General features: G+C 41.7%; 1 protein-coding gene across 2 annotated transcripts in view; it reads left to right on the top strand.

The window, feature by feature from the left end:
• PRKCA (protein kinase C alpha) overlaps nucleotides 1-19,274 on the top strand; it is a 142,682-nt gene that overhangs the window by 41,668 nt on the left and 81,740 nt on the right. For both annotated transcript variants that reach the window (XM_058817288.1, XM_058817287.1), the window contains exon 3: nucleotides 18,236-18,318. In XM_058817288.1, the coding sequence (XP_058673271.1) occupies nucleotides 18,236-18,318 (83 nt within the window). The remainder of the gene's footprint in view (nucleotides 1-18,235; nucleotides 18,319-19,274) is intronic.

Below are 19,274 nucleotides of genomic sequence, written 5' to 3'. Positions count from 1 at the left end.
AAACTTCATGGCAAAGCTTGCAACCAGGAGAAGTTAGGGTATATTTTCCCCATCAGATAGAAAAGAGGCAATTAAGACATCATCTGGGTCAATGAATGAGTCTAGACACACTAATAGCCACCGGGGAATTTGCATCTATTCTTTCAGCGTGCATAATATGGCCAGAAATGAGTCCAAAAAGGGAAGGAATGAGCTGAAAGGGCTGAAAGTCAGTGTGCTCTATTTATAGGGGACTTTGGTCTGCCTGTCCTCACACCCAGCCAGGCCCCAGACGAGCTCCCTGCAGCTCCCTCTGTGTTTGGAGGAGGCTCAAAGGCGATGTGACCGATGCTGAGCCCTGGCTGTGCAAGGAGGGCAGCACTCAGGCTCCAGAACAGACATAAAGCAGTTTTTAACCTCAAACCCCAGCTCAGAACTCCTCAGTGAGTGTGGTGCTGCTGGAGCAGGAGGCAGAGCATCAGTTCTTGTCTGGTCCCAGCAGCACAGGGGCTCCCAGCTCAGTGCATGCACAGATCATCCTCTTAATTTAAACCTTAGTTTACTTTATCCAACCTATACCAGGAGATGAATCTGCTCACATTTAAACACCAGTGTTGTAAATGTTATACTGGGAGATGTCTTGGATCCCTCTGTACCCTGTGGAGAGGAGTGAGCTTTGCTCAGATGTGATTCATCTCATCCTGCAGGATTTATTATAAGAGAGTAGCATCCGTCTTTTCTAATACTTTTCTTTTTCCTTTTCCACATAATGCAAGCAATTTACATCAGCATGAAGCACTGTCTTTAACAGACATTCCTGCTTCCCTGTGTTGATTACAGAGCCCTGAGCTCAAACAAACCCAGCCTCTGTTCAATGTCTGAATGTGCATAAATCCCACTGGTGCTCATTTATAAACCTGTAATCATTGGGCAGCCCAGGACAGGTTACCCCTGCTGTGACTTGCTGAGTCACAATGCTCCAGCCAGGAAGGATAAATTTTATTTACAAATAAATGTCAATGGTAAACAAGAGAGAAACCAAGTCGTGTGTTGCTCAGCAAAAGTGACATCCTGGTTCTGTTTTGACAGTGTCCATTAGCTCTGCTCCCGTGGTGATTGGAGGAGCTTGGGAGGGCATTAACACAAATTTATTAACACCAGTGTGAACAAAGGCATCAGATGAACAGAAATGCTTTTTCCTCTTATAGCAAATCAAGCTTTATTGTAAATTCCTGGCTAACAGAATGATGAGTGTGTGCAGCATGGCTGGAAGTAGAATTTAAATGCACGAAGAATGCTGAGAGGGGTCATTCACTGAGAAGGCTGAAAGTCTCCTGAGGATGCTGAGGCTTTAATAATTCCTGAATCAAATTCAATAACTACCCTGAAGTAGGAATAATTTTCCTACTTCAGAGAAGAGGTGGTGTGGGGTTTCATTTTTGTCCTTTTCTTTTTGCCAATAGGCCATTTTTAAAACCCTTTAACCAAGTCTTACACGTAAGATCCTGAAATGAAGATGCCAACAGAAAGTACAACAGGCCAATTTGTATTGTACAAAACTCCTGAAAACAAGCTAAAATCTGCATCTCTCTAAATGAGAACAGTGTGTGCCAGCTGCTGTCAAAACAACACAAGTAGAATAGAAGTTTGACAGGTTTTGGTTGCATCTTGCTCCAAAAAATTGAGCTAGTTAATGCACAGCATAAACTGTTACAAAGTTGAACTCTTACTTATGTTATTTCTTTTTGTTTCTATTTGTTTTACATCAAATGATTTATTTACAAGTGTAAAGAGCCAGTGTTTTGATCCGCATGGGTTTTTTTGAAGGTGTAGGTCTGGTTCTTTTTAGGTTTTTTAGTGGTGAGTCTGGTGAACTCACAGTTTGTCACTAACCCACAGCAGCCTCCTTTCCCCCTCTCTGTAAGGTTTGGTGATTCACTGACTCTTGCAAGGGAGCAGAACCCAGCTGGCAATGGACACCCAGCTGGTGGCAGGAGACCACTTGCTAATCAATATCCTTCCATATTCCTTATATTCATTTATATCTATTTATCAAATCTGTTAACAGCAGCACAGAATTAATTTCCTGGTGCAGCTTTAACAGCAGAGGTGGAAGGTCATCTTTCCTGGCAGGATTTGGGGAATGGGAACTTTTTGATGAAGCATTTTCATGCAGGGGGCAACCCTGAAGGCCCTGAAGTGCTGGATCCCATCTGAAATAGAGCAGTTGTGTATGTGCCAGCTTTAGACTCAGATTATTAGGAGGAAACTCTTGAAGGGTGCCGGGGCCCTGGCACAGGTGCCCAGAGCAGTTCTGGCTGCTCCTGGATCTCTGGCAATGCCCAAGGCCAGGCTGGACAAGGTTGGAGCACCCTGGGACAGTGGAAGTGTCCCTGCCATGGCTGGGGTGGGATGAGATGATTTTTAATATCCCACCCAACCCAAACCTTTCAATGATTCTTTGATTCCATGTTCTGTGGAAAGGCTTTCCTTACTGTACTAGACATCAGGAATATGTCTTGGGATGAAGCTTTGTTTCATGCAACCTGTACAAGAACTTGACATTTCTTATCTTACCAGTAAAATAGGGATTTTTTTTCTTTTTTTATTGTCCTATTCATGGCAGCAAAAATGAAATTAATGGCAGAGCTAAAGGAGAGCTGAATAACAGATTCAGCCAGAATTTCTTAGTCGTGTAAAATGTTCTTATTAGATTAAAGTATTAAAAAATCCCAAAAAGCTCAGCGATTTTCATATTCCTTTAATGGGTTATTTTGAGCTTCCATTGAAGCAGATACTTTCAGCAGATTGACTTAAATGCCAGTTGGGTAATAGAGCAAGAAGAAAAACCATAATCTTTTTCTTTGGAGCAGATAGTCATTTAAAGCTGAAATATGACTAATTACCACAACTGAACTTGTGATACCCCTTGCACTTGTTAATAGACTTACTGTGTTAATGTCTCTGTGAATGGTTGTAAAACCCAAACAAGGAAAAAAAGCCTCTTTTGTATTTTTAAGACAAATGCAATCTTTTGTTGTCCCTACAAACAAAATAAATAAATATATGAAATACCAATTTACACCACGCAGCAGTAGTTTCAAAGGAAAGTTCATATTTTTTGTGGCTTTTTTACAGAAGCTTAACATAACTGAAATAGTTTAAATTGTTTTAAAAACTCTGTTTTGCAGAAATGGGAATGAGGTTCCATTATGCAGCAGGGAAATGAACCATGAATTCCTGATTACAGCAATACCTGGCATTACTATTGTTAGTTGTAGTGTCAGCTGTTGCTTAGCAGAGCTATGTCCCAAGACAAAAATGTTAAAAAACCCTTTTAATTCTGCAGTTGAACCTTAAGGAAGTGCAGAGAAGGAGGGAAATCGGAAGGCAGGGAAAGGAAGGAGCTGGCTCTGTCCTCAGCAGGGTCGGTGCGAGCTGTCAGAGCCGCACGATTTAAAAATAATAGGAACCCATTCTTTCTGTTCATTGTGTTTTGTTACTCATCTTCAGTTTGTTCCAAATCCTGAGTCACTTTCATAAATCTGTTTTTAATGAGTTTTAGCGAGTCAGTGAGTTTCAGAAGAAATGCATCCGTTGGGCTTCCAGCTGTAGAAATCCTCACCAGCCGCATCCACCCTAACTCAGGCAGCTGAGAATTTAACATCAAACAGTGAATGCAGAGTCCAACCTTTGGCTCTAGGGGTGGATAATGTTAAAATAAAGGGCAAGCAGATTGCTGGGGAAATGGGGCAAAACCCCATTTTCCTCTGTGATTTCTGCCGTGAAGGTGCTGAGCCTTTGGTGGAGGCTCTGGTGTCCTTGCAAACGCGGCTGCTCCAAACTGGCAGGAGCCTGGCCCTGTCCTGGAGCTGCACTTCAGGCACTTCCCTGGCTGATTTCCTGCTCTCCAATCCTTGGAATATTTTGCTGCATCAGCATAAAAGCAGTGCTGAGTGCCCAGGAGGGAATGCTTGGGTGAGAAAATGCATTTGTACCCACTCATCCAGGAGTGCCTGCAGAAACAAGGGTCTGGTCCAGGGCAGGGTGAGCAGCTGGAAAGGTTTCCTTCAGCAGAGCTGCTGCTTTGTGCCCATGTGAAGCAGCCTAACCCTCCTTTCTTCAGCAGGGTTTGACAGGCTGAGCTTGTTTTCAGTTTGTTTTTAGCATGTTTTTTTGTTGTTTTCTGCCTGTCAAGCACAGTCAGTCTCTGTCACAGGAGAATTCTTGCTGCACTGCAACTGTGGGCTTTGGGTGTTGTAGCTTTGCCCTTCAATTTGAAGGCTTGTTTTCACTCGTGCTGGTGAAGAAATTGGTTTTCTAAAGAAGCTTTCTATGGAAAGAGTCTGGCTGAAGTCTTTTGTGACCTCTCACATTCTCTGCCTCTTCCTGGCCATTTGCCTAAGACAGTTCAGTCCCTTTTGAAGCCCCATTCTCCACTGATTTAAGGAATTACATATTTGCAAGTTAGTCATGACAGCTTTAAAGCCAAGTTCCAGCTACACTGAAAACCCACAGTGCATCCAGGTATTAATGGAAGTTTGATCTCTTCTCTAGGAATTTGTTGATGTGTGACACTGTTCTGGGTGGGATGCACTTGTCCAAACTCTGGAGCCTGAAATTACTTGTACATTTATTATATCCCTTCAGCATAACTCATGCAGAATTCATCTGTTTGCATGCCACTTGGAGCCTCCTGGAATTTGTTATTTTCCATCTGCATCTCTAACAGTGTCACATTGTTTATGGGGAGAACATGCAGTTTTCTGTAAATCACTTGCTTTCATACAGTTTTACTGAATTATTTTACTCCCATTTGTGAAGGATTTAAGCACCCTGCAGTGTGCAGCATTACAAGGCATAAAGTGATTGAAAATAAAAACTATTTTTGGCTGAAATAATGGAATATTCACCATCAGAAATATGAAACAGCATTTAAGTGTGGGTGAGATGTAATGAATGAGCTGCATTATATAAAAGGGTATTACTCAAGCTATTAATTATAAGGACTTAAATTCAGATCTAACAAGGGGAAAAGTGGCTTTTTAATTCTGCTGCAGACTAGTTGTGGAATGATCCTTGTTTCCAGACTGAGGTCTGAGGAGAAACATTGCCAAGCAGAGGCACTGTTCTGTTAGAACTTGGACATTCAACACTGAATATTGAATTCAACATTCAGCATTAAATTCTGTGATTTGGGAAGCAAGAAGTATGAAAACATAGAAAGGAGCTCTGAGGAAGCTGCTGCAGTGGGGTGACTTGCCCAGGCTCCCTGCATCGTAAACCTGGAGGTTTTGTCCTGCTTTCAGTTTTCTTCCTTTCCCATTGTCTTTCGAGCCCAACAAAGGAACCTTGTCCCCCTGCAGTGCTTTAATTCTGGTCTCTGTGTCATTTCCCAGAGGGCTCCTGAGAGCACTCCCCAGCCCTGCTGACACATGTCCTTTGCCACCATTATTTGTGTTTTATCATGTTTGTGGTGCTGTCCTTGCCTGCAGAGGGGTTTGGCCATTGGCACCGGGCTGGCAGCAGCCCCTGGGCTGTGCAGGGCCCTGTCCCTGTCCCTGTGCTCTGTGCCAGTCACTGGCTGCTGCCAGGTGTCACCTGGGGCTGTGTGCCACAAGTGCCTGCAGTAATTACAGACAGAAACATGGTTCTCCCAGGAAAATCCTGGGAAGCTCTGTAAAAGCTGTAAGAAACTTTGATGATAAAATTCAAACAATTATTATCTCTCTTTCTGTAACCATTGTTTGTAGATATAGTTCTCTAGAGTGTACTATTCATAGTTCACCAATAGTGTGAGAGAAAATTCCTAAATACCAAGCAAGTCTTAGGTTCACCATTATTTTTATAAGAACTGTAAATTTCTAATAATAAAGTGTCTTTTCATGCCTTCTAATAATAGAGTCTCTGTATCACCTTTAGCTGTCCCCAGTACCCCTTCAGTAATAAGTGCCTGGCTTCTGTTGGTTGGGGTTTTCTTGCCCTTTTTTCCCCTGGCTCACTGAATTCTAGCAGAGTGCTGCAGTTCAGCAGAAAGTTATACACTTCTCATGTGTGTTTAATTCTTTCTGCAAAAAAATAAAATATGCCCTTTTTAACTTATCCTCAGATCTAGCAAGATGATTTATTTGTATGACACCTCTAGGAATGATTTATCACTTAAAATGGATACATCCACTAGTACTTTTATTATTTCTGGAATAATATGACATTTCAGGCACCCACAAGTGTATTATGGAGACTTTGGTAAGCTGTAGTGTCTAATTATGTTAAATTCATATTGTAAAAAAATGCCTTGCTTTGTTGCAGTGTAAGTAAGAAGGGACACAGCTGGTTAGGGGAAATAGTTATTATTCAGGTCAGACAAACTTTAAAGTTCAAAAGCAAGTGGCTTCAGTGGTTTCTTTTTTATTAATAAAGTTGTTATATTTTAAAACCCCTATGAAAAATAGAAGGATTTCTTATTTTAACTCTTAGCAGTTGGTGCTTCTAAAAACTGTCAACCTGAGCTCAAACTTTGGCTCTTGATTTCCTTACCAAGTTATAGATTTGATGTTCAATCACAAACTGCTTTAATTTTTTTCAGTTGCTTTTATGCCTTTATGACCTGACTTCTGAAGTGCCAGTGCCAGGCAGTAAAGCCTTGAATAAAACCACTCTGCAAAGACAGTAATGACAGAAATTGATTTGCTTCACTTTTGCTCTGCAGGCCCTTAATGCATGTTCTGTACTGAGTGGGAATGAGTTGAAATCTCATCTTTCTTATATTTTTTTTATTTTGGTTTGAGTCATGGCATGCTGAATTCCAGGCCCTTACTGCTGCTTGAAAATTCTTGGCCTGTTGGAAGCAATATTCTGGGATGAATGTCAGCTAATTTATTACTGCCATTCGTGCCTCGTTTTTCATTTGTGCTAATATATTGCTTTTAGTAAATACATGGGAGAGGGAATAGTGTTTACCTTTCCATATAATGAGAATACTACTCAGTCTATGTGACAGAAACTAAGAAATGCTGTTTATATTGCTGCTCCAGTGAGCCAGGAAAGACTGCACAAATATGTCATGAGCATGCAGTGGAAAATGCTCTTACACAATTTTCACAGTCAGGGTTTTATATGACTTAGTAACAAGAATAACCATGATTGTTTCTAAGAATCAAGAGCTCAAACATAGACTAAATTTTGTGGAGCATTTTGAGATAATGATCAGGTTCTATGAGTGTTGTCTCTGCTTAAAAATGCTTTGAAATCTTTGTCAGCCACATGGACACAGTGAAGAAATCATCTCAGTTCTTTGACCTAATCATGCCACAAGGATTGAATTTCAACACTGATGTGGGTTTTTGTCACATGGATACTTTCCCTGGTATAAATTTCATCTGCTCTGGTGGTCCTGCAGTTCTGTTTCTGTGCTGTCTGTGCTTCCATGTGCTGTGTGTTGAGCTAACCTGGGGAACTGCTCCAGCTAAAACCTAACATTGCCAAAAAAAATGCACTGCATAAGTGTTTGGACATAGAAACAAGCAGGCAGGGCCACTGGTTGTGACAGCAATGTGCCATATGTCACAGTAAAGTGGTTACTTAACAGTGACTGAGGAAATGATGGCTGTGTCAGCTCTGCCTGCCAAGGATGTGCTGCCCCAGGAGTGCAGAGAGCTGAGCTGGGCCAGCACTGAGCCAGGCTGGGCTCAGGGGGGCTGTGCTGGGCTCATGATGGGCACTGTTTGCTCACATGTTCTCAGTTCATGCTCAAAATGGACCTTTAAAAGTTACAGAGAATTTAAAGGGAGTGTTTACAAGAGTCTGTAGTGACTGGACAAGGGGCCAGGCTGGGCTCAGGAGGGCTGTGAAGGCAAGCCTGCTGCTGGGTTCATGATGGGCGCTGACTGCTCACATGTTCTCAGTTCATGCTCAAAATGTACCTGTAAAAGTTACAGGGGATATAAAGGGAGTGTTCAGTATGCAAAGAGCTGAGCTGGGCCAGCACTGAGCCAGGCTGGGCTCAGGGGGGCTGTGCTGGGCTCATGATGGGCACTGTTTGCTCACATGTTCTCAGTTCATGCTCAAAATGGACCTTTAAAAGTTACAGAGAATTTAAAGGGTGTGTTCACAAGAGTCTGTAGTGACTGGACAAGAGGCAGTGCTTTAAACTGATAGAAGATTTAGAGTAGAAATAAGGAAAAATCCTTCCCTGTGAGGGTGGGCAGGCCCTGGCACAGGAGCCCAGAGCAGCTGTGGCTGCCCCTGGATCCCTGGCAGGGCCCAAGGACGGGGCTTGGAGCAGCCTGGGACAGTGGGAGGTGTCCCTGCCATGGCTGGGGTGGGACAGGATGATTTTAAAGTCCCTTCCAACCCAAACCAGTCCATGGTTCCGTGATTCTACCTGGTGAAAAATTCCACTGACTGTTGCCATGGGGTTTTCTTGCTGGAAACCTCTCATCTCAGCTCCTTCTTTGTTTTGAATTTTTTTTTCATTAAATGGTTTACAGCAAACATAAATCATTTGTTCATAATTAAATGACATGTTTCCATGGTTTCATGTTTTGTTATTTATGTACTGCCAACCTCTGAGCCCACAGGTACTTCTTACAAATACCACTTTTGCTCCTGGAATGAATTACCGTAACTTATGCCTTTTAGTCACCCATGTAATTTTGATAACTTCCAAACCTACAAAATTATTCTGCTTGTTATGAGGAAATAATATACCCACCAAACATACTGTGGAAAAGAAATCTGAGGGTGAATATCCTTAATTCTCTAATTTGTTTCCCAATGTGTGTTTTGTCTCATGTGTTGTCTTACATTGGCAACAAATTTCTGACATTAATTAGTCAAATGTGGAGTTCACATTTTTTGTGGATGTTGTTTTTCTTCCTGAGAAGTTGCAGTTTTTTGAGGTGAAATGTTTGCAGTGACTGATGAGAGCAGGAAAGCCATACTGAAGTTTCTAGCAGATGACCCTTTAATAAGATGTATGTAATTGGATGAGACTTGCAACAAATATTGGGCATCTGTTGGGTAACATGGAAATAATGAAGAGAAACAGGAACTGGAAAAATCTTTAATTAACAAAATCTCTTCAATTTCTTGGTATAATACTACTGCTGAAACAGAATGGGTGGATAGGATTTAAAAAACTAGCTTGAATTCTTTGAGAAAAGTGTCTAAAGGAATTATTATCTGGTTTTTATTAGTAACGAGGAATTATCAGTTGGTTTTATTAGTAAACTTTATGTGCAAAAGGAGCTGAACTTGATCTTTTTCCTCCATATCCTTTGAAAATTTCAGCTGTGTCTTTCAAACTTTTCTGGTTTAAAATGCTTTTCTCTATTCAAGACACACTTTTGGTGGGTTTAGACAGGCAGGGAATAGTTACTGGCAAAACAAACCAAAATAAATGTGCGTTTTTGTTTTCTTGGAATGGAACGTGGGGAGGCCTCAGGGCAGGGATGGCAGGAGGCTGCTGGCTCTGTGTGAGGCTGTAGTCATCCAAAAACCTGGAGAGGAGAGGAGAGGAGAGGAGAGGAGAGGAGAGGAGAGGAGAGGAGAGGAGAGGAGAGGAGAGGAGAGGAGAGGAGAGGAGAGGAGAGGAGAGGAGAGGAGAGGAGAGGAGAGGAGAGGAGAGGAGAGGAGAGGAGAGGAGAGGAGAGGCTCATTTCCATGGATTAACACAAGTTTGTGCTGTGTGACACCTTCTGACATCATCCCACCCCCTCCTGTGCACCTTCCAGTGGATCACCTCACATCTGAGGTCATCTGCTGATCACCTCTCACCTTGAAGCCTCTCAGCTCTCCCCATCCAATCTCCAGTCAGGATTGTGTCCCAACAGGTATTTCAGGAAGTTTCATTCTTGTGGTTCAGTGCTTAGGGTATGGCTCTGTTGGCATTTCAAACAGCTTGTTCAGTGTCATCCTGGCCTCACTTCTTGCCGTCCTGAAGAAAAATAAACATCATTTGGCAATAATGAAATCAGTGTGTGGCTTGTGTTTGCTGGCAAGGGAGGTTCATTAATTTTGTTAGCATGTTATAGGGTTTCTCAAACACAACTAAAAGCATAAAATCAAAATATTCTAAAATACTTTAATGTTCAGCTCTTGGCATTCAGCTCTGGCATTTCCCTTACAGTATTGTGTCCTTACAAATTGTACTTGCAGGAAATGCTTTGGTTTACAGCTCGGTATCATTAAATTGTGAAGTAAGATGCTGGGAACAGCAGCTATATGCTTGCTACTAAAGGGTTGATGGTAGAACCTCACTGTATGAGTGTGCTTCCCTTATTCCAGCAGTTTTCCACATCTGGAGCTGTGAGGGGGCTCAGCCATTTGTCCTTACAAACTGTACTTGCAGGAAATGCTTTGGTTTACAGCTCAGTATCATTAAATTGTGAAGTAAGGTGGGGATGGGATGCTGGGAACAAGAAGCTATAAGGTTACTACTAAAGGGTTCATGGTAGAACCTCACAGCTTTCCTTATTCCATCAGTTTTCCATGCTTGGAGCTGTGAGGGGGCTCAGCCATTCCTTGGGAGCGTGGCCCACATTCAGTTGACCGTGGGGTGATTTAACATCAGGTGAAAGATTAAGGAGCCACATAAGTGTTTCAGAAGCTTGTGCTCATGCATTCCCCTGATGATCAGAGCTGTTTTCAGCTTGGCTGGCAGCAGGGAGCAGCTCTGGGCAGCTCCTGGGCCAGGTTCTGCTCCTGGGCCGAACTGGGAGAAGGCATCCTGGCACACTGGCTGCTCTTGTCAGGGCAAAGCCATTGCACTTGCTCTTGGTTCCAGAGATGATTTACTCACTGAGCACCTCATTTTTCATGCTGCACAATGTGGCTGTGGAAGATTCTCTTGTAGAGGCTGCCACTGTGATTTTCATAAAGCTCTTCGCTTGCTGTCGGTGTCTGGAATTCCAGCTGTATTACAGAACAAGCAGCTGCATTCTGGGGAGTTGGTTTCAGCTTGCATCCCATCATCTTATACAGCCTTAAAATATGTACAGCCTGTGCCTCTTCCTCCTGCTGCCCCTCCCAGCCCTTGGGTTTTGTGTTGATGATGCCTCATACTGAAGGCGCTGCTCTGTTTAAGACATCCCATTTCTGCAATTGGGGTCACTGCTGAAATAGCTGAAAAATCTGAAGAACAAGTGCTCAGCGTTCACAGGAAGCAGTGCTGGGCTCTCCTATTGTGCTGGCTCTGTAATTGGAAGAGCTGTGCTGTTCCTCACTGCTGTGCCTGTGCTCTGCCCCAGAGCAGATGAGAGCAGCACCCAGAGGGGCTTTGTGGCTGCAGAAAACACTTGAACAGCAGCAGCTTCTGCAACTGAAGTGAATTCAAACTGCAGAAGTGAGAGAAAAAGTCTGTGATTGTGGGTCACCTTTTTTGTTGGTACAAGTTCTCAAAATAGCTATTTCAGCACAGGTTTTGATAGATGGTTTCTGGGTTATTATTCATTTAGAAAATGGGACACCTCAAAGGTAGGAGATTAATGGTTTTGTGAAATTTTAGCAAGGGCTTTACATAGAAACAGTGGTCTCTGTCTCAGAAAGTATATCATTAACAAGAACATTGAAACAGTGCTGAATATTTTATATTACATTAAATCCTCTAATATTTTGAAACTCTTCCTGAGTTTTGCAAATATTGTGCTGCAGTTTTGGCAGAATAAATTATATCATGTACCTTCTTTTTCCTGTATGAAAGGCAGAAATGACAAATCTGGTATAATGTATATCTGAGTATAGTATTCAGACAGATCTGAACATGTTATATGAGGTACTTTACTAAATCCAAACTGTTTCTAAAGCGTGTTAGGTATACATTTCTGATTTAAAACATGCAGGTATATATTTATCATTTATCCCACGGCACTGCCAGGTCTGCCAGAGTTGTTTGGGTAAGTGTAAATGCATTTGCATTCCCTGCCAGGCACACAGCCTGTATTTGCACACTGTTGTGGAGCTGGCAAAGCCAGCTTACCAGAGACATCCATCTGTTTTCTACTTAGTGCAAAGGAGTTAATGACCTGAGTAGTTAAGACTGTCCAGACTATCTCTATAATCCTTTCACACAAATAAGATATTGTTGCATTTAACTATTACTTTCTCTCAAATTTAAAAATAGAAAAAAGGAAATTAAGCAGCAGAGTTTACAGTGGTCTAATTTCTGTCCTCCATCTGGGGTTTTTTTAGTCATAATTGAACTTGACCAGGCAGAAAATCTGCAGCAAGGTCAGAGGTATGAACCTGAGATTAGGCAGAGCAATTATTGGCAGGTAGACATGGAGCTTTAGAAATAGGAATCAGCCCTAATTTATCAATATTGATTTCATGTATTTCATGTATCAGTATTGATTTCATGTGCCTTGCCCCCAGGGTAGGTTTTTGAGAAGGTAGCTTGAGTTTTGCAGAAACCACAACAAAAATGAAGGTAGCCCATGAGCCAGGGAATATGTGGCACTACACAGATTAGTGCTGTGCAGGTGCTGTGTCACCTTGTGGGCTCACAAAAGAGCTTTAAGAAGCTTAGGAACAGGTTAAGGTGATGGGCAGAGACGTTGTTTTCCTTATTCCCTGGCTTAGCTTGGAACAGACTGTGTCCTGCTGAGCTCCAGGCTGGTTTAGTCAGAAAGGAGTGGGAAATGCCAAGTGGAAAGATTGCATAAAGCAGTTGTAAGTGTTAGCCTGGCTACTCTCCTGGGACTGCACTTCTTTCTAGATGGGGTGAAACACTGGCACAAAAGCACACTGGTGTATTATAAATTATATATGTTGGAAAAGTTAGGGTAATTTAGTTTTCAGAAATTCTCAGTGGATTCAGTGTGTCAGTAGCAGTCAAAGGTAGGGCTGCTTGTGACTTGTGTTTGCTTTATACTCTACAGCCTTGTTTAGATTTAATGCAAAAGGGATTTTTATTATATTTTTACGAGTTATAATATGTTCAGAAGAGGAGAAAGACAAATATTGCTACATCCTGTATCTTAATTGCTGCTCTTCTTGTTTATCTATTCCTAGTAAACTTACTTAAACAGTACTTACTTAAACAACAAATGTAGTTTAATTGATTTGTCTATTTTGAAGCACTACCCTATTTCTGTTTATTGTAATTGCTATATTTAATCTTAGGGTGATCTAACACATGCCATGTGCCACATTCATTCATTCATTCATTCATTCATTGCTTGGTGCTGTGCAGAAAGCCCAGCCCAGCCACAGCCATGGGCCCCGGGGAAATCCTGTGGTCTCAGTGAGAATGCAAAGTGTGTGAAACAGCAACTCCCTGCTCCAGGCTCCTGCAGAGACTCTCAAGTGCTCCAGAGCCCTCTGGGAGTAACCAGAGAGGGTTTTGTTCTTACTGAACTTCTGCGGGGGCTCCTTGGCCCAGTTCAGGATCAGTTGTTAAAAGCCCCAAATCAGGAACCCAACACAGAATTATTTCCCTCTTGCTGCCTACGAGACCTCCAGTGCTGCTTCATCTGCTATGGGAATAAATCATGCTGAACTCCATTTTCTTCATGGTGGAAAAAGCCCATTCTTTATTCACATAACTGATTTTTATCCAGTTTACAGACCTTGTCTGTGACTCCAGTTGGTCAGCAGCTTTCTTGCCAGTTACGTTATTGGTTAGTAACAAGTTGTTACCCTGTATTGATTGGTCACTCAAACCCCTGATGTGTACAGGAAAAGTTGTTTGTGAGAGAAAATTTTTATTTTTCCATCTAACAGTGCAAAAACAGTTTATACAGGTGCTGGTTGTTTTTCACCCAGGAATAGATTGTCATATTAATGAACTGCCCACACCAGGATTGCTTTCAGATGGGAACTTGCAAAGTGCCAGCTTGACAAGGCCAGCCACTGATTTTAGGAGAGCAGCCTTGATCTCATAAAGCCTTTCTTTATGATTTTTCTACCTTGCTGGAACAATGTGGAATAATCAATACTTGAAACCTGGAAACAAATTAATTAGCCTGTTGTTGTGAGGCGCCCAGTAATGCCATGGCAGTGCAGCCACAGCTTTGGGGTTGGTTTAGACAGGAAAAAATGTGATTTTTACACTGGTTAAATGTTATCCATTTGAGTTGGGACATCAGACTTGACCACTGGTCAGTGGGCATAGTGGTATTTGTTCCAAGGCTGGACTTGATGGTCCTGGAGCTCTTTTCCAACCTTAATAATGGTATGATTACAAACAAGAGTCAAAGATGACTTGAAAAAAGATCACTGATTTCTCTGTAGATGGTAGCTGGCAGTTCAGTTGGACTCTGGCAAATACATTCTCTCCACCCTTTAGGTTTGCAGCCGAATTTGTTTAACTGAATAAATAAATACTGTGGTGTAGTAGAGCTATTTATAGCTAGTGGAAAGGCTCACCTACTCTATTCTTTTTCTTCCAAAAGTGGGAGTTTACAAGTGATTTAAAAAAAAAATAAATCTCTTGACCTTTTCTAATAGTTCTCAGTTGTAAAGCATGTGACTTTTATCTCGATATTTTTTACCCCTTGTTCTTTGGAATGCTTGTGATTGTGGAGCTCTTCAGACATATGGCTGAGTGATGTGTGGGCTCTGCAATGGCTTTTCTTCTTTCTAGATCAGCTAATAGAGAAGATTGCTTCTGTTTCTGTTATTTATGATTGCAGTACTTCACTTTGGTCCCATCCATCTGTGTCATATATGCAAGCCATTAGCGGCAGTATTTTTTAGCAGAGAACTCTTCAGCCAGACCATATATCAGAATAATCTTTTCACTCCACATAATTTGGAATAAAGCTGGAAATTTACAGTGGAGCCTTGTAACTCCAAGTGATGACAGTGTATATATCTATTTTTATACATATATGTATTATTGATAACTAGTTTTTCTCAGTGCTATGCTTGGACAGAGCAGTGTTGGGTAGAATGAATTGCCCTCCATTATGTACCATAAATCCCACAAGCTCCGTTGAGCATCTTCAGCTTGTTTGCTCTGAGAATGCACTGAGTGCTCCTTCCTGGGTTCCTCCTTGGTTTTGTGCTGCCCAGTTGGCATTTTCTGCTCTCTGGGAGGGCAGGGAGCAGCCAGGGAGATGCCAGGTGCCAGCAGAGAGGAGCAGTTAGGCTGGTTTTGCAGCACAAGGCCTGTTTTGTTCTCTGCATCCCTCCCTGCTCCCCTCCCTGGGCTGCAGGGAACCTTTGGCTCCAGCAAGTCCGGAGCTGGAAGGATGGAAGCTCCCAGCCAGATTCTGTATATACACCACAGATCAAAATCACGCTGTCAAAACATGAAAATACCTCAATAATTTTCTTTTTAATTTAAGCTGTCAGCCTTGAGATGCCACTTTGCTCTCGAGCTGCTCTGCATAATGTGTGCCAGCTCCCTTCAGCTCGTGGTAAAGTGGAAAGGAACAAATTTCCTGGCAGCCTCTGCAAAGCAGCGTAGTACAACTTTCATAACATGACGGTGCTGAACATAATGTGGCTTCATAACAGCTGCAGAAAGTGACGTGAAGCTCTTAACATCCTCAACAAGTAACAAGTGAGAGGTTATTTTTCATCTCTATTCCTAAAAAAAAAATGGCACGTTATTTTAGGCAGATGACACTCTGGTTGCACTTAGCTGAACTAAGGAAATTCTTACATGAGTTCTCCAGATCTGTGTTGCTCCATGAAATAAAGAAAACACTTAAAAAATGCTAAAATACAGTCCAATGGCTGGATTTCAACTTGAAAATTGAGATGTTAAATTATATGTACAGAAATGATGGTTGTCAGATGGATTTCAGTTGACACTTGTTCTTTTCCCTTTGGATTTATGATTCCATGAAAGTTGCTTGTTGCAATGTTTATTTCTGTGTGGAACTGTTTGGTTCTCTTTTGAGAATTCCCAAAAGGTGAGAGAGGTCTGATGCTTTTAGATCACCTGTTGAGGAGCCAGGCTCTCTGGAGAGAAGTCACCTATTACAAATGGGAAATAAAGGAGAAAGAATCAAGGCTGCCCATCTTGAGTTGCCCACATCAGCTCCTATCAAAGGCTCTTATTAGGCTGAACACAAACTCAGTTTTGAGATTTCAGTGACCAACACTGATAATCAAAGTATTATCACACGGTTTTGAGGTGTAGCCCAAGCCCAAAAGGACAAATCCTCTGTGGTTTGCTTTCTCTGGCAGCTGAATTGCCCTTTCCATGGCAGTGTGAGGATGAGCATTGTTTCCAGGGAAGTTCACAGCTAAAGTTCACGGGCTGGAGCAAACAGTGGCACTCCTCTTCCCATGTCTTTATCTCGATGCTTAAATCATATTAAAAACAAGGTCAGCATTGTCTCTGGTTGGATGAATTCCTTCACACTGAGCTCTGAGGAGCTGTCAGCTCAGACATAGGACGTGGCTGTGGTGTTTCAGAAATTCTGCCCAAAGCAGATGCCCAGATGTGCAGTTTTCCAAATTGGAATGGCAGGCATTGGTGAAACAAATTTCTTTTCTACAAATTTCCAGATATTCCCATATTATGTCTCAGATCATCATATTATACTTTGCAACTTTTACAAAAATAATTAGTTAACTTCTTTATTTTCTGAAGGATATACCAAGATTTAAAATTTTAAAAATTTTTTGCATGTGGTTTGTTACTGAAAACACAAATCAGTCTATTGTCCTCAAGACTGGGAGATCTGGAACCAAAAATATAATCTGAAAGTAAAATAAGACTCAGCTGCAAGTAATATTAGTGGTAATTGCCACTTAGTGATCTTTCAGTTGGTAGAAAACAAACCATCAAAATGATAATTGCAGGATTCACTGGGATTTAGGTTGATTAACAAACTAGACAACCAAGTGGGCAGCAGCCACTGTGGCTCAAGTGGAGTCAGCAGAGCTAATCTGGACTCAGTGGAGCAAAACCCACTTTATTCCCTTTGCCCAAAGAATGAACATATGCCACGTCGGAAATAGAACAGTTGGAATCAATTTCTGCATGGGATACTGATGAAAAATAGCTGGGAGGGAGAGGAGGATGATAAGAATTTAAAGGCAGGGTGGGGATGAGGCCAGGCTGGCATTAATGGGATCTGTGTCTGCAGTGGCCTGCAGGTGCACCTGGGCACAGCTCCCTTTTTTATCTGTTTATTAAATAAATTCATGGCTGTTTGAAATTGGAAAGAGAAGGGTTAAAGTTGCCTCATGCAATGAGCTCTTTAGAACAATTTAGATAATTTGTTTTCCTGTGAAGTTGAGGAAATTTAATGTTTGCTGTTGTAAAGCAATTTAACTCTATTTTATTCTTGAGATTTGGAGAATAGTGTGGTTTTATGTGTTGGAAATGCAAAATTTCAAGTATACAGAGAATGCATTACCTATAAACAAGCTGTGAATTACTTTTAAATCATTTCATTATAGTCTCCTGACTCACTGCTTGATGGCATGGTGTTTATTACAAGCTTTTTTCAATCTCAGATCTTGATTATCTGTTTTGTTGAAATGTGGACCAATTTCAAAATATCTAAACTAAGTTTAATATTGTGAAAGAGCCCATAGTGGGAGTGAAAGCTGGAATTCTGACTCTTAAAGTAAGGACCCTCAAGGAAATTGTTCCTTTGCTGTGGTTTGGAGTGACCTGTGTGACAACCTATGACCTCCATCCCATGTCTGGAACTTTTTTATCTCAGAAAGAAAAAGTTCTTTGAGATCATTCATAAATTTTAAATGGGCTTCACATTGCAATCAGGAGCTAATTTTCTTTCCCCATTATCTCCTGCCATTCTGTGCTATGAGAACACTTTGTTCTCCAGAACAGCCTCACTCACAGAGAGCTCTGGTCCCTCACAGAAGTAATTAAACTGGGAAAGATTTGGATTTTTGTACAGCCCTTCCCCAGGCATGCAGGGGAGCAAATCCCACACCCAAGGATGGGTTTCATTCCAGCTTCACATCCCTCACATCCCTCCTGGGTGCACATTGACAGTTCTGTGACAGAGCAGGATTGAGATTCAGGAAATGTGGCTTTGTGGAACTGCTCATCCCACGCTGTATTTGAGCACTGTGGGCTGTCTCCAGCATTAAAGATTTATCATTGTGTGGAGTCTCTTGGCTTTTAAATGTGAATGCTTATCTCCTCTTTAATCACAGTGTTTGCTTGGTGTCTTGTGTCTTTATTTTACATGGGACTCTGCTTGCTTTCCTTGACTCACAGGTGAAATATTTAGGTTTTATTTTATATTTGTTACAAAATAAAAAAAGGAACACCACCACCAACCACTCTAACTGTTGTTTCCCCTTTTTTTTTTGCCAGTTTGCTGTTTTGTGGTTCACAAGAGGTGCCATGAGTTCGTTACCTTCTCCTGTCCTGGGGCTGACAAGGGGCCTGACACTGATGTGAGTACATTGACTTTTCAGACCCTGCTTTACACAGATTTATCTTGTTACACCCATGAGAGTGGATTACAGACAGGATCAGTGGGTTCTTCACCACAGATAATTGAGTCCAAGTGGGTTTTAACAGTTGTGAAGTGAACATTTATGGACTGAAATATCTGTTTTTGGTAAGAGCAGTAAGCTTGAGTGTGTGACCAAGAACAAAATCCTCAGAATGTGACAACCCTGAGGCGTTCACCCAGCCATGAATCAGCATTTTATTTTCTTTGCTTTATGTTGGATGTATTTGACATTAACAGTTCCCAGAAAGGCTGAAGCTTTCTCTGAGCTTTCTTAGTACCTATCTTATCTCAAAGTGTATCTTTTGAGCTGTCTCTGGTCCTTGTCTCACTGCACACAAAGATCTGTAGCTCCAGTTAAATGACAATTTAATCTTGAACCAGCTGGCTTACTGGGTTTTTATTTTATTTTCATGTTTGAGCTAGTCTGGGAGTCTGGACACTCCCATTCCATCCTCCTCTGTCAGTGCTTCTGTGGCATTTTTGGTCCACAACCAGTTTTTCTCCCCACACATCTGCCTGCCTGGTGAGACACATGTGCAGGATCTTTGTGTCACCCTGCTGAAATAATAAACTGATCTCGTTTGTTCACATAAAAATAACATTTCTTTGGTTTTATAAATCCCACTATACAGTGAAGTAATTTAACATCTGCTTATGGGAACAATGCATTCCAAGTGTTCTTTGTCTGAATGGCTTTGTTTTGTTTCTTATCACATATTCATGCTCTAGATTGTGGGCTATTATCTCCTCTGATAGAATGCACCAGAAGAATTTTCCTGCTAGCTTTTAATGGGCTTCTGAATTGTTTCAATATGCCAGCCAGGAGGTCAGTGAACAATATATGGGCAGGAGCCACAAGGGGTCTTGGGAAATTTCAGATATTAAAAAGTTCTC

The sequence above is a fragment of the Ammospiza caudacuta genome, chromosome 19 (genome assembly GCF_027887145.1).
Source record: "Ammospiza caudacuta isolate bAmmCau1 chromosome 19, bAmmCau1.pri, whole genome shotgun sequence".
Lineage (NCBI taxonomy): Eukaryota > Metazoa > Chordata > Aves > Passeriformes > Passerellidae > Ammospiza > Ammospiza caudacuta.
The sequence above is the reverse complement of the archived record's forward strand: the minus strand, read 5'-3'. Positions and strand labels throughout refer to the sequence as shown.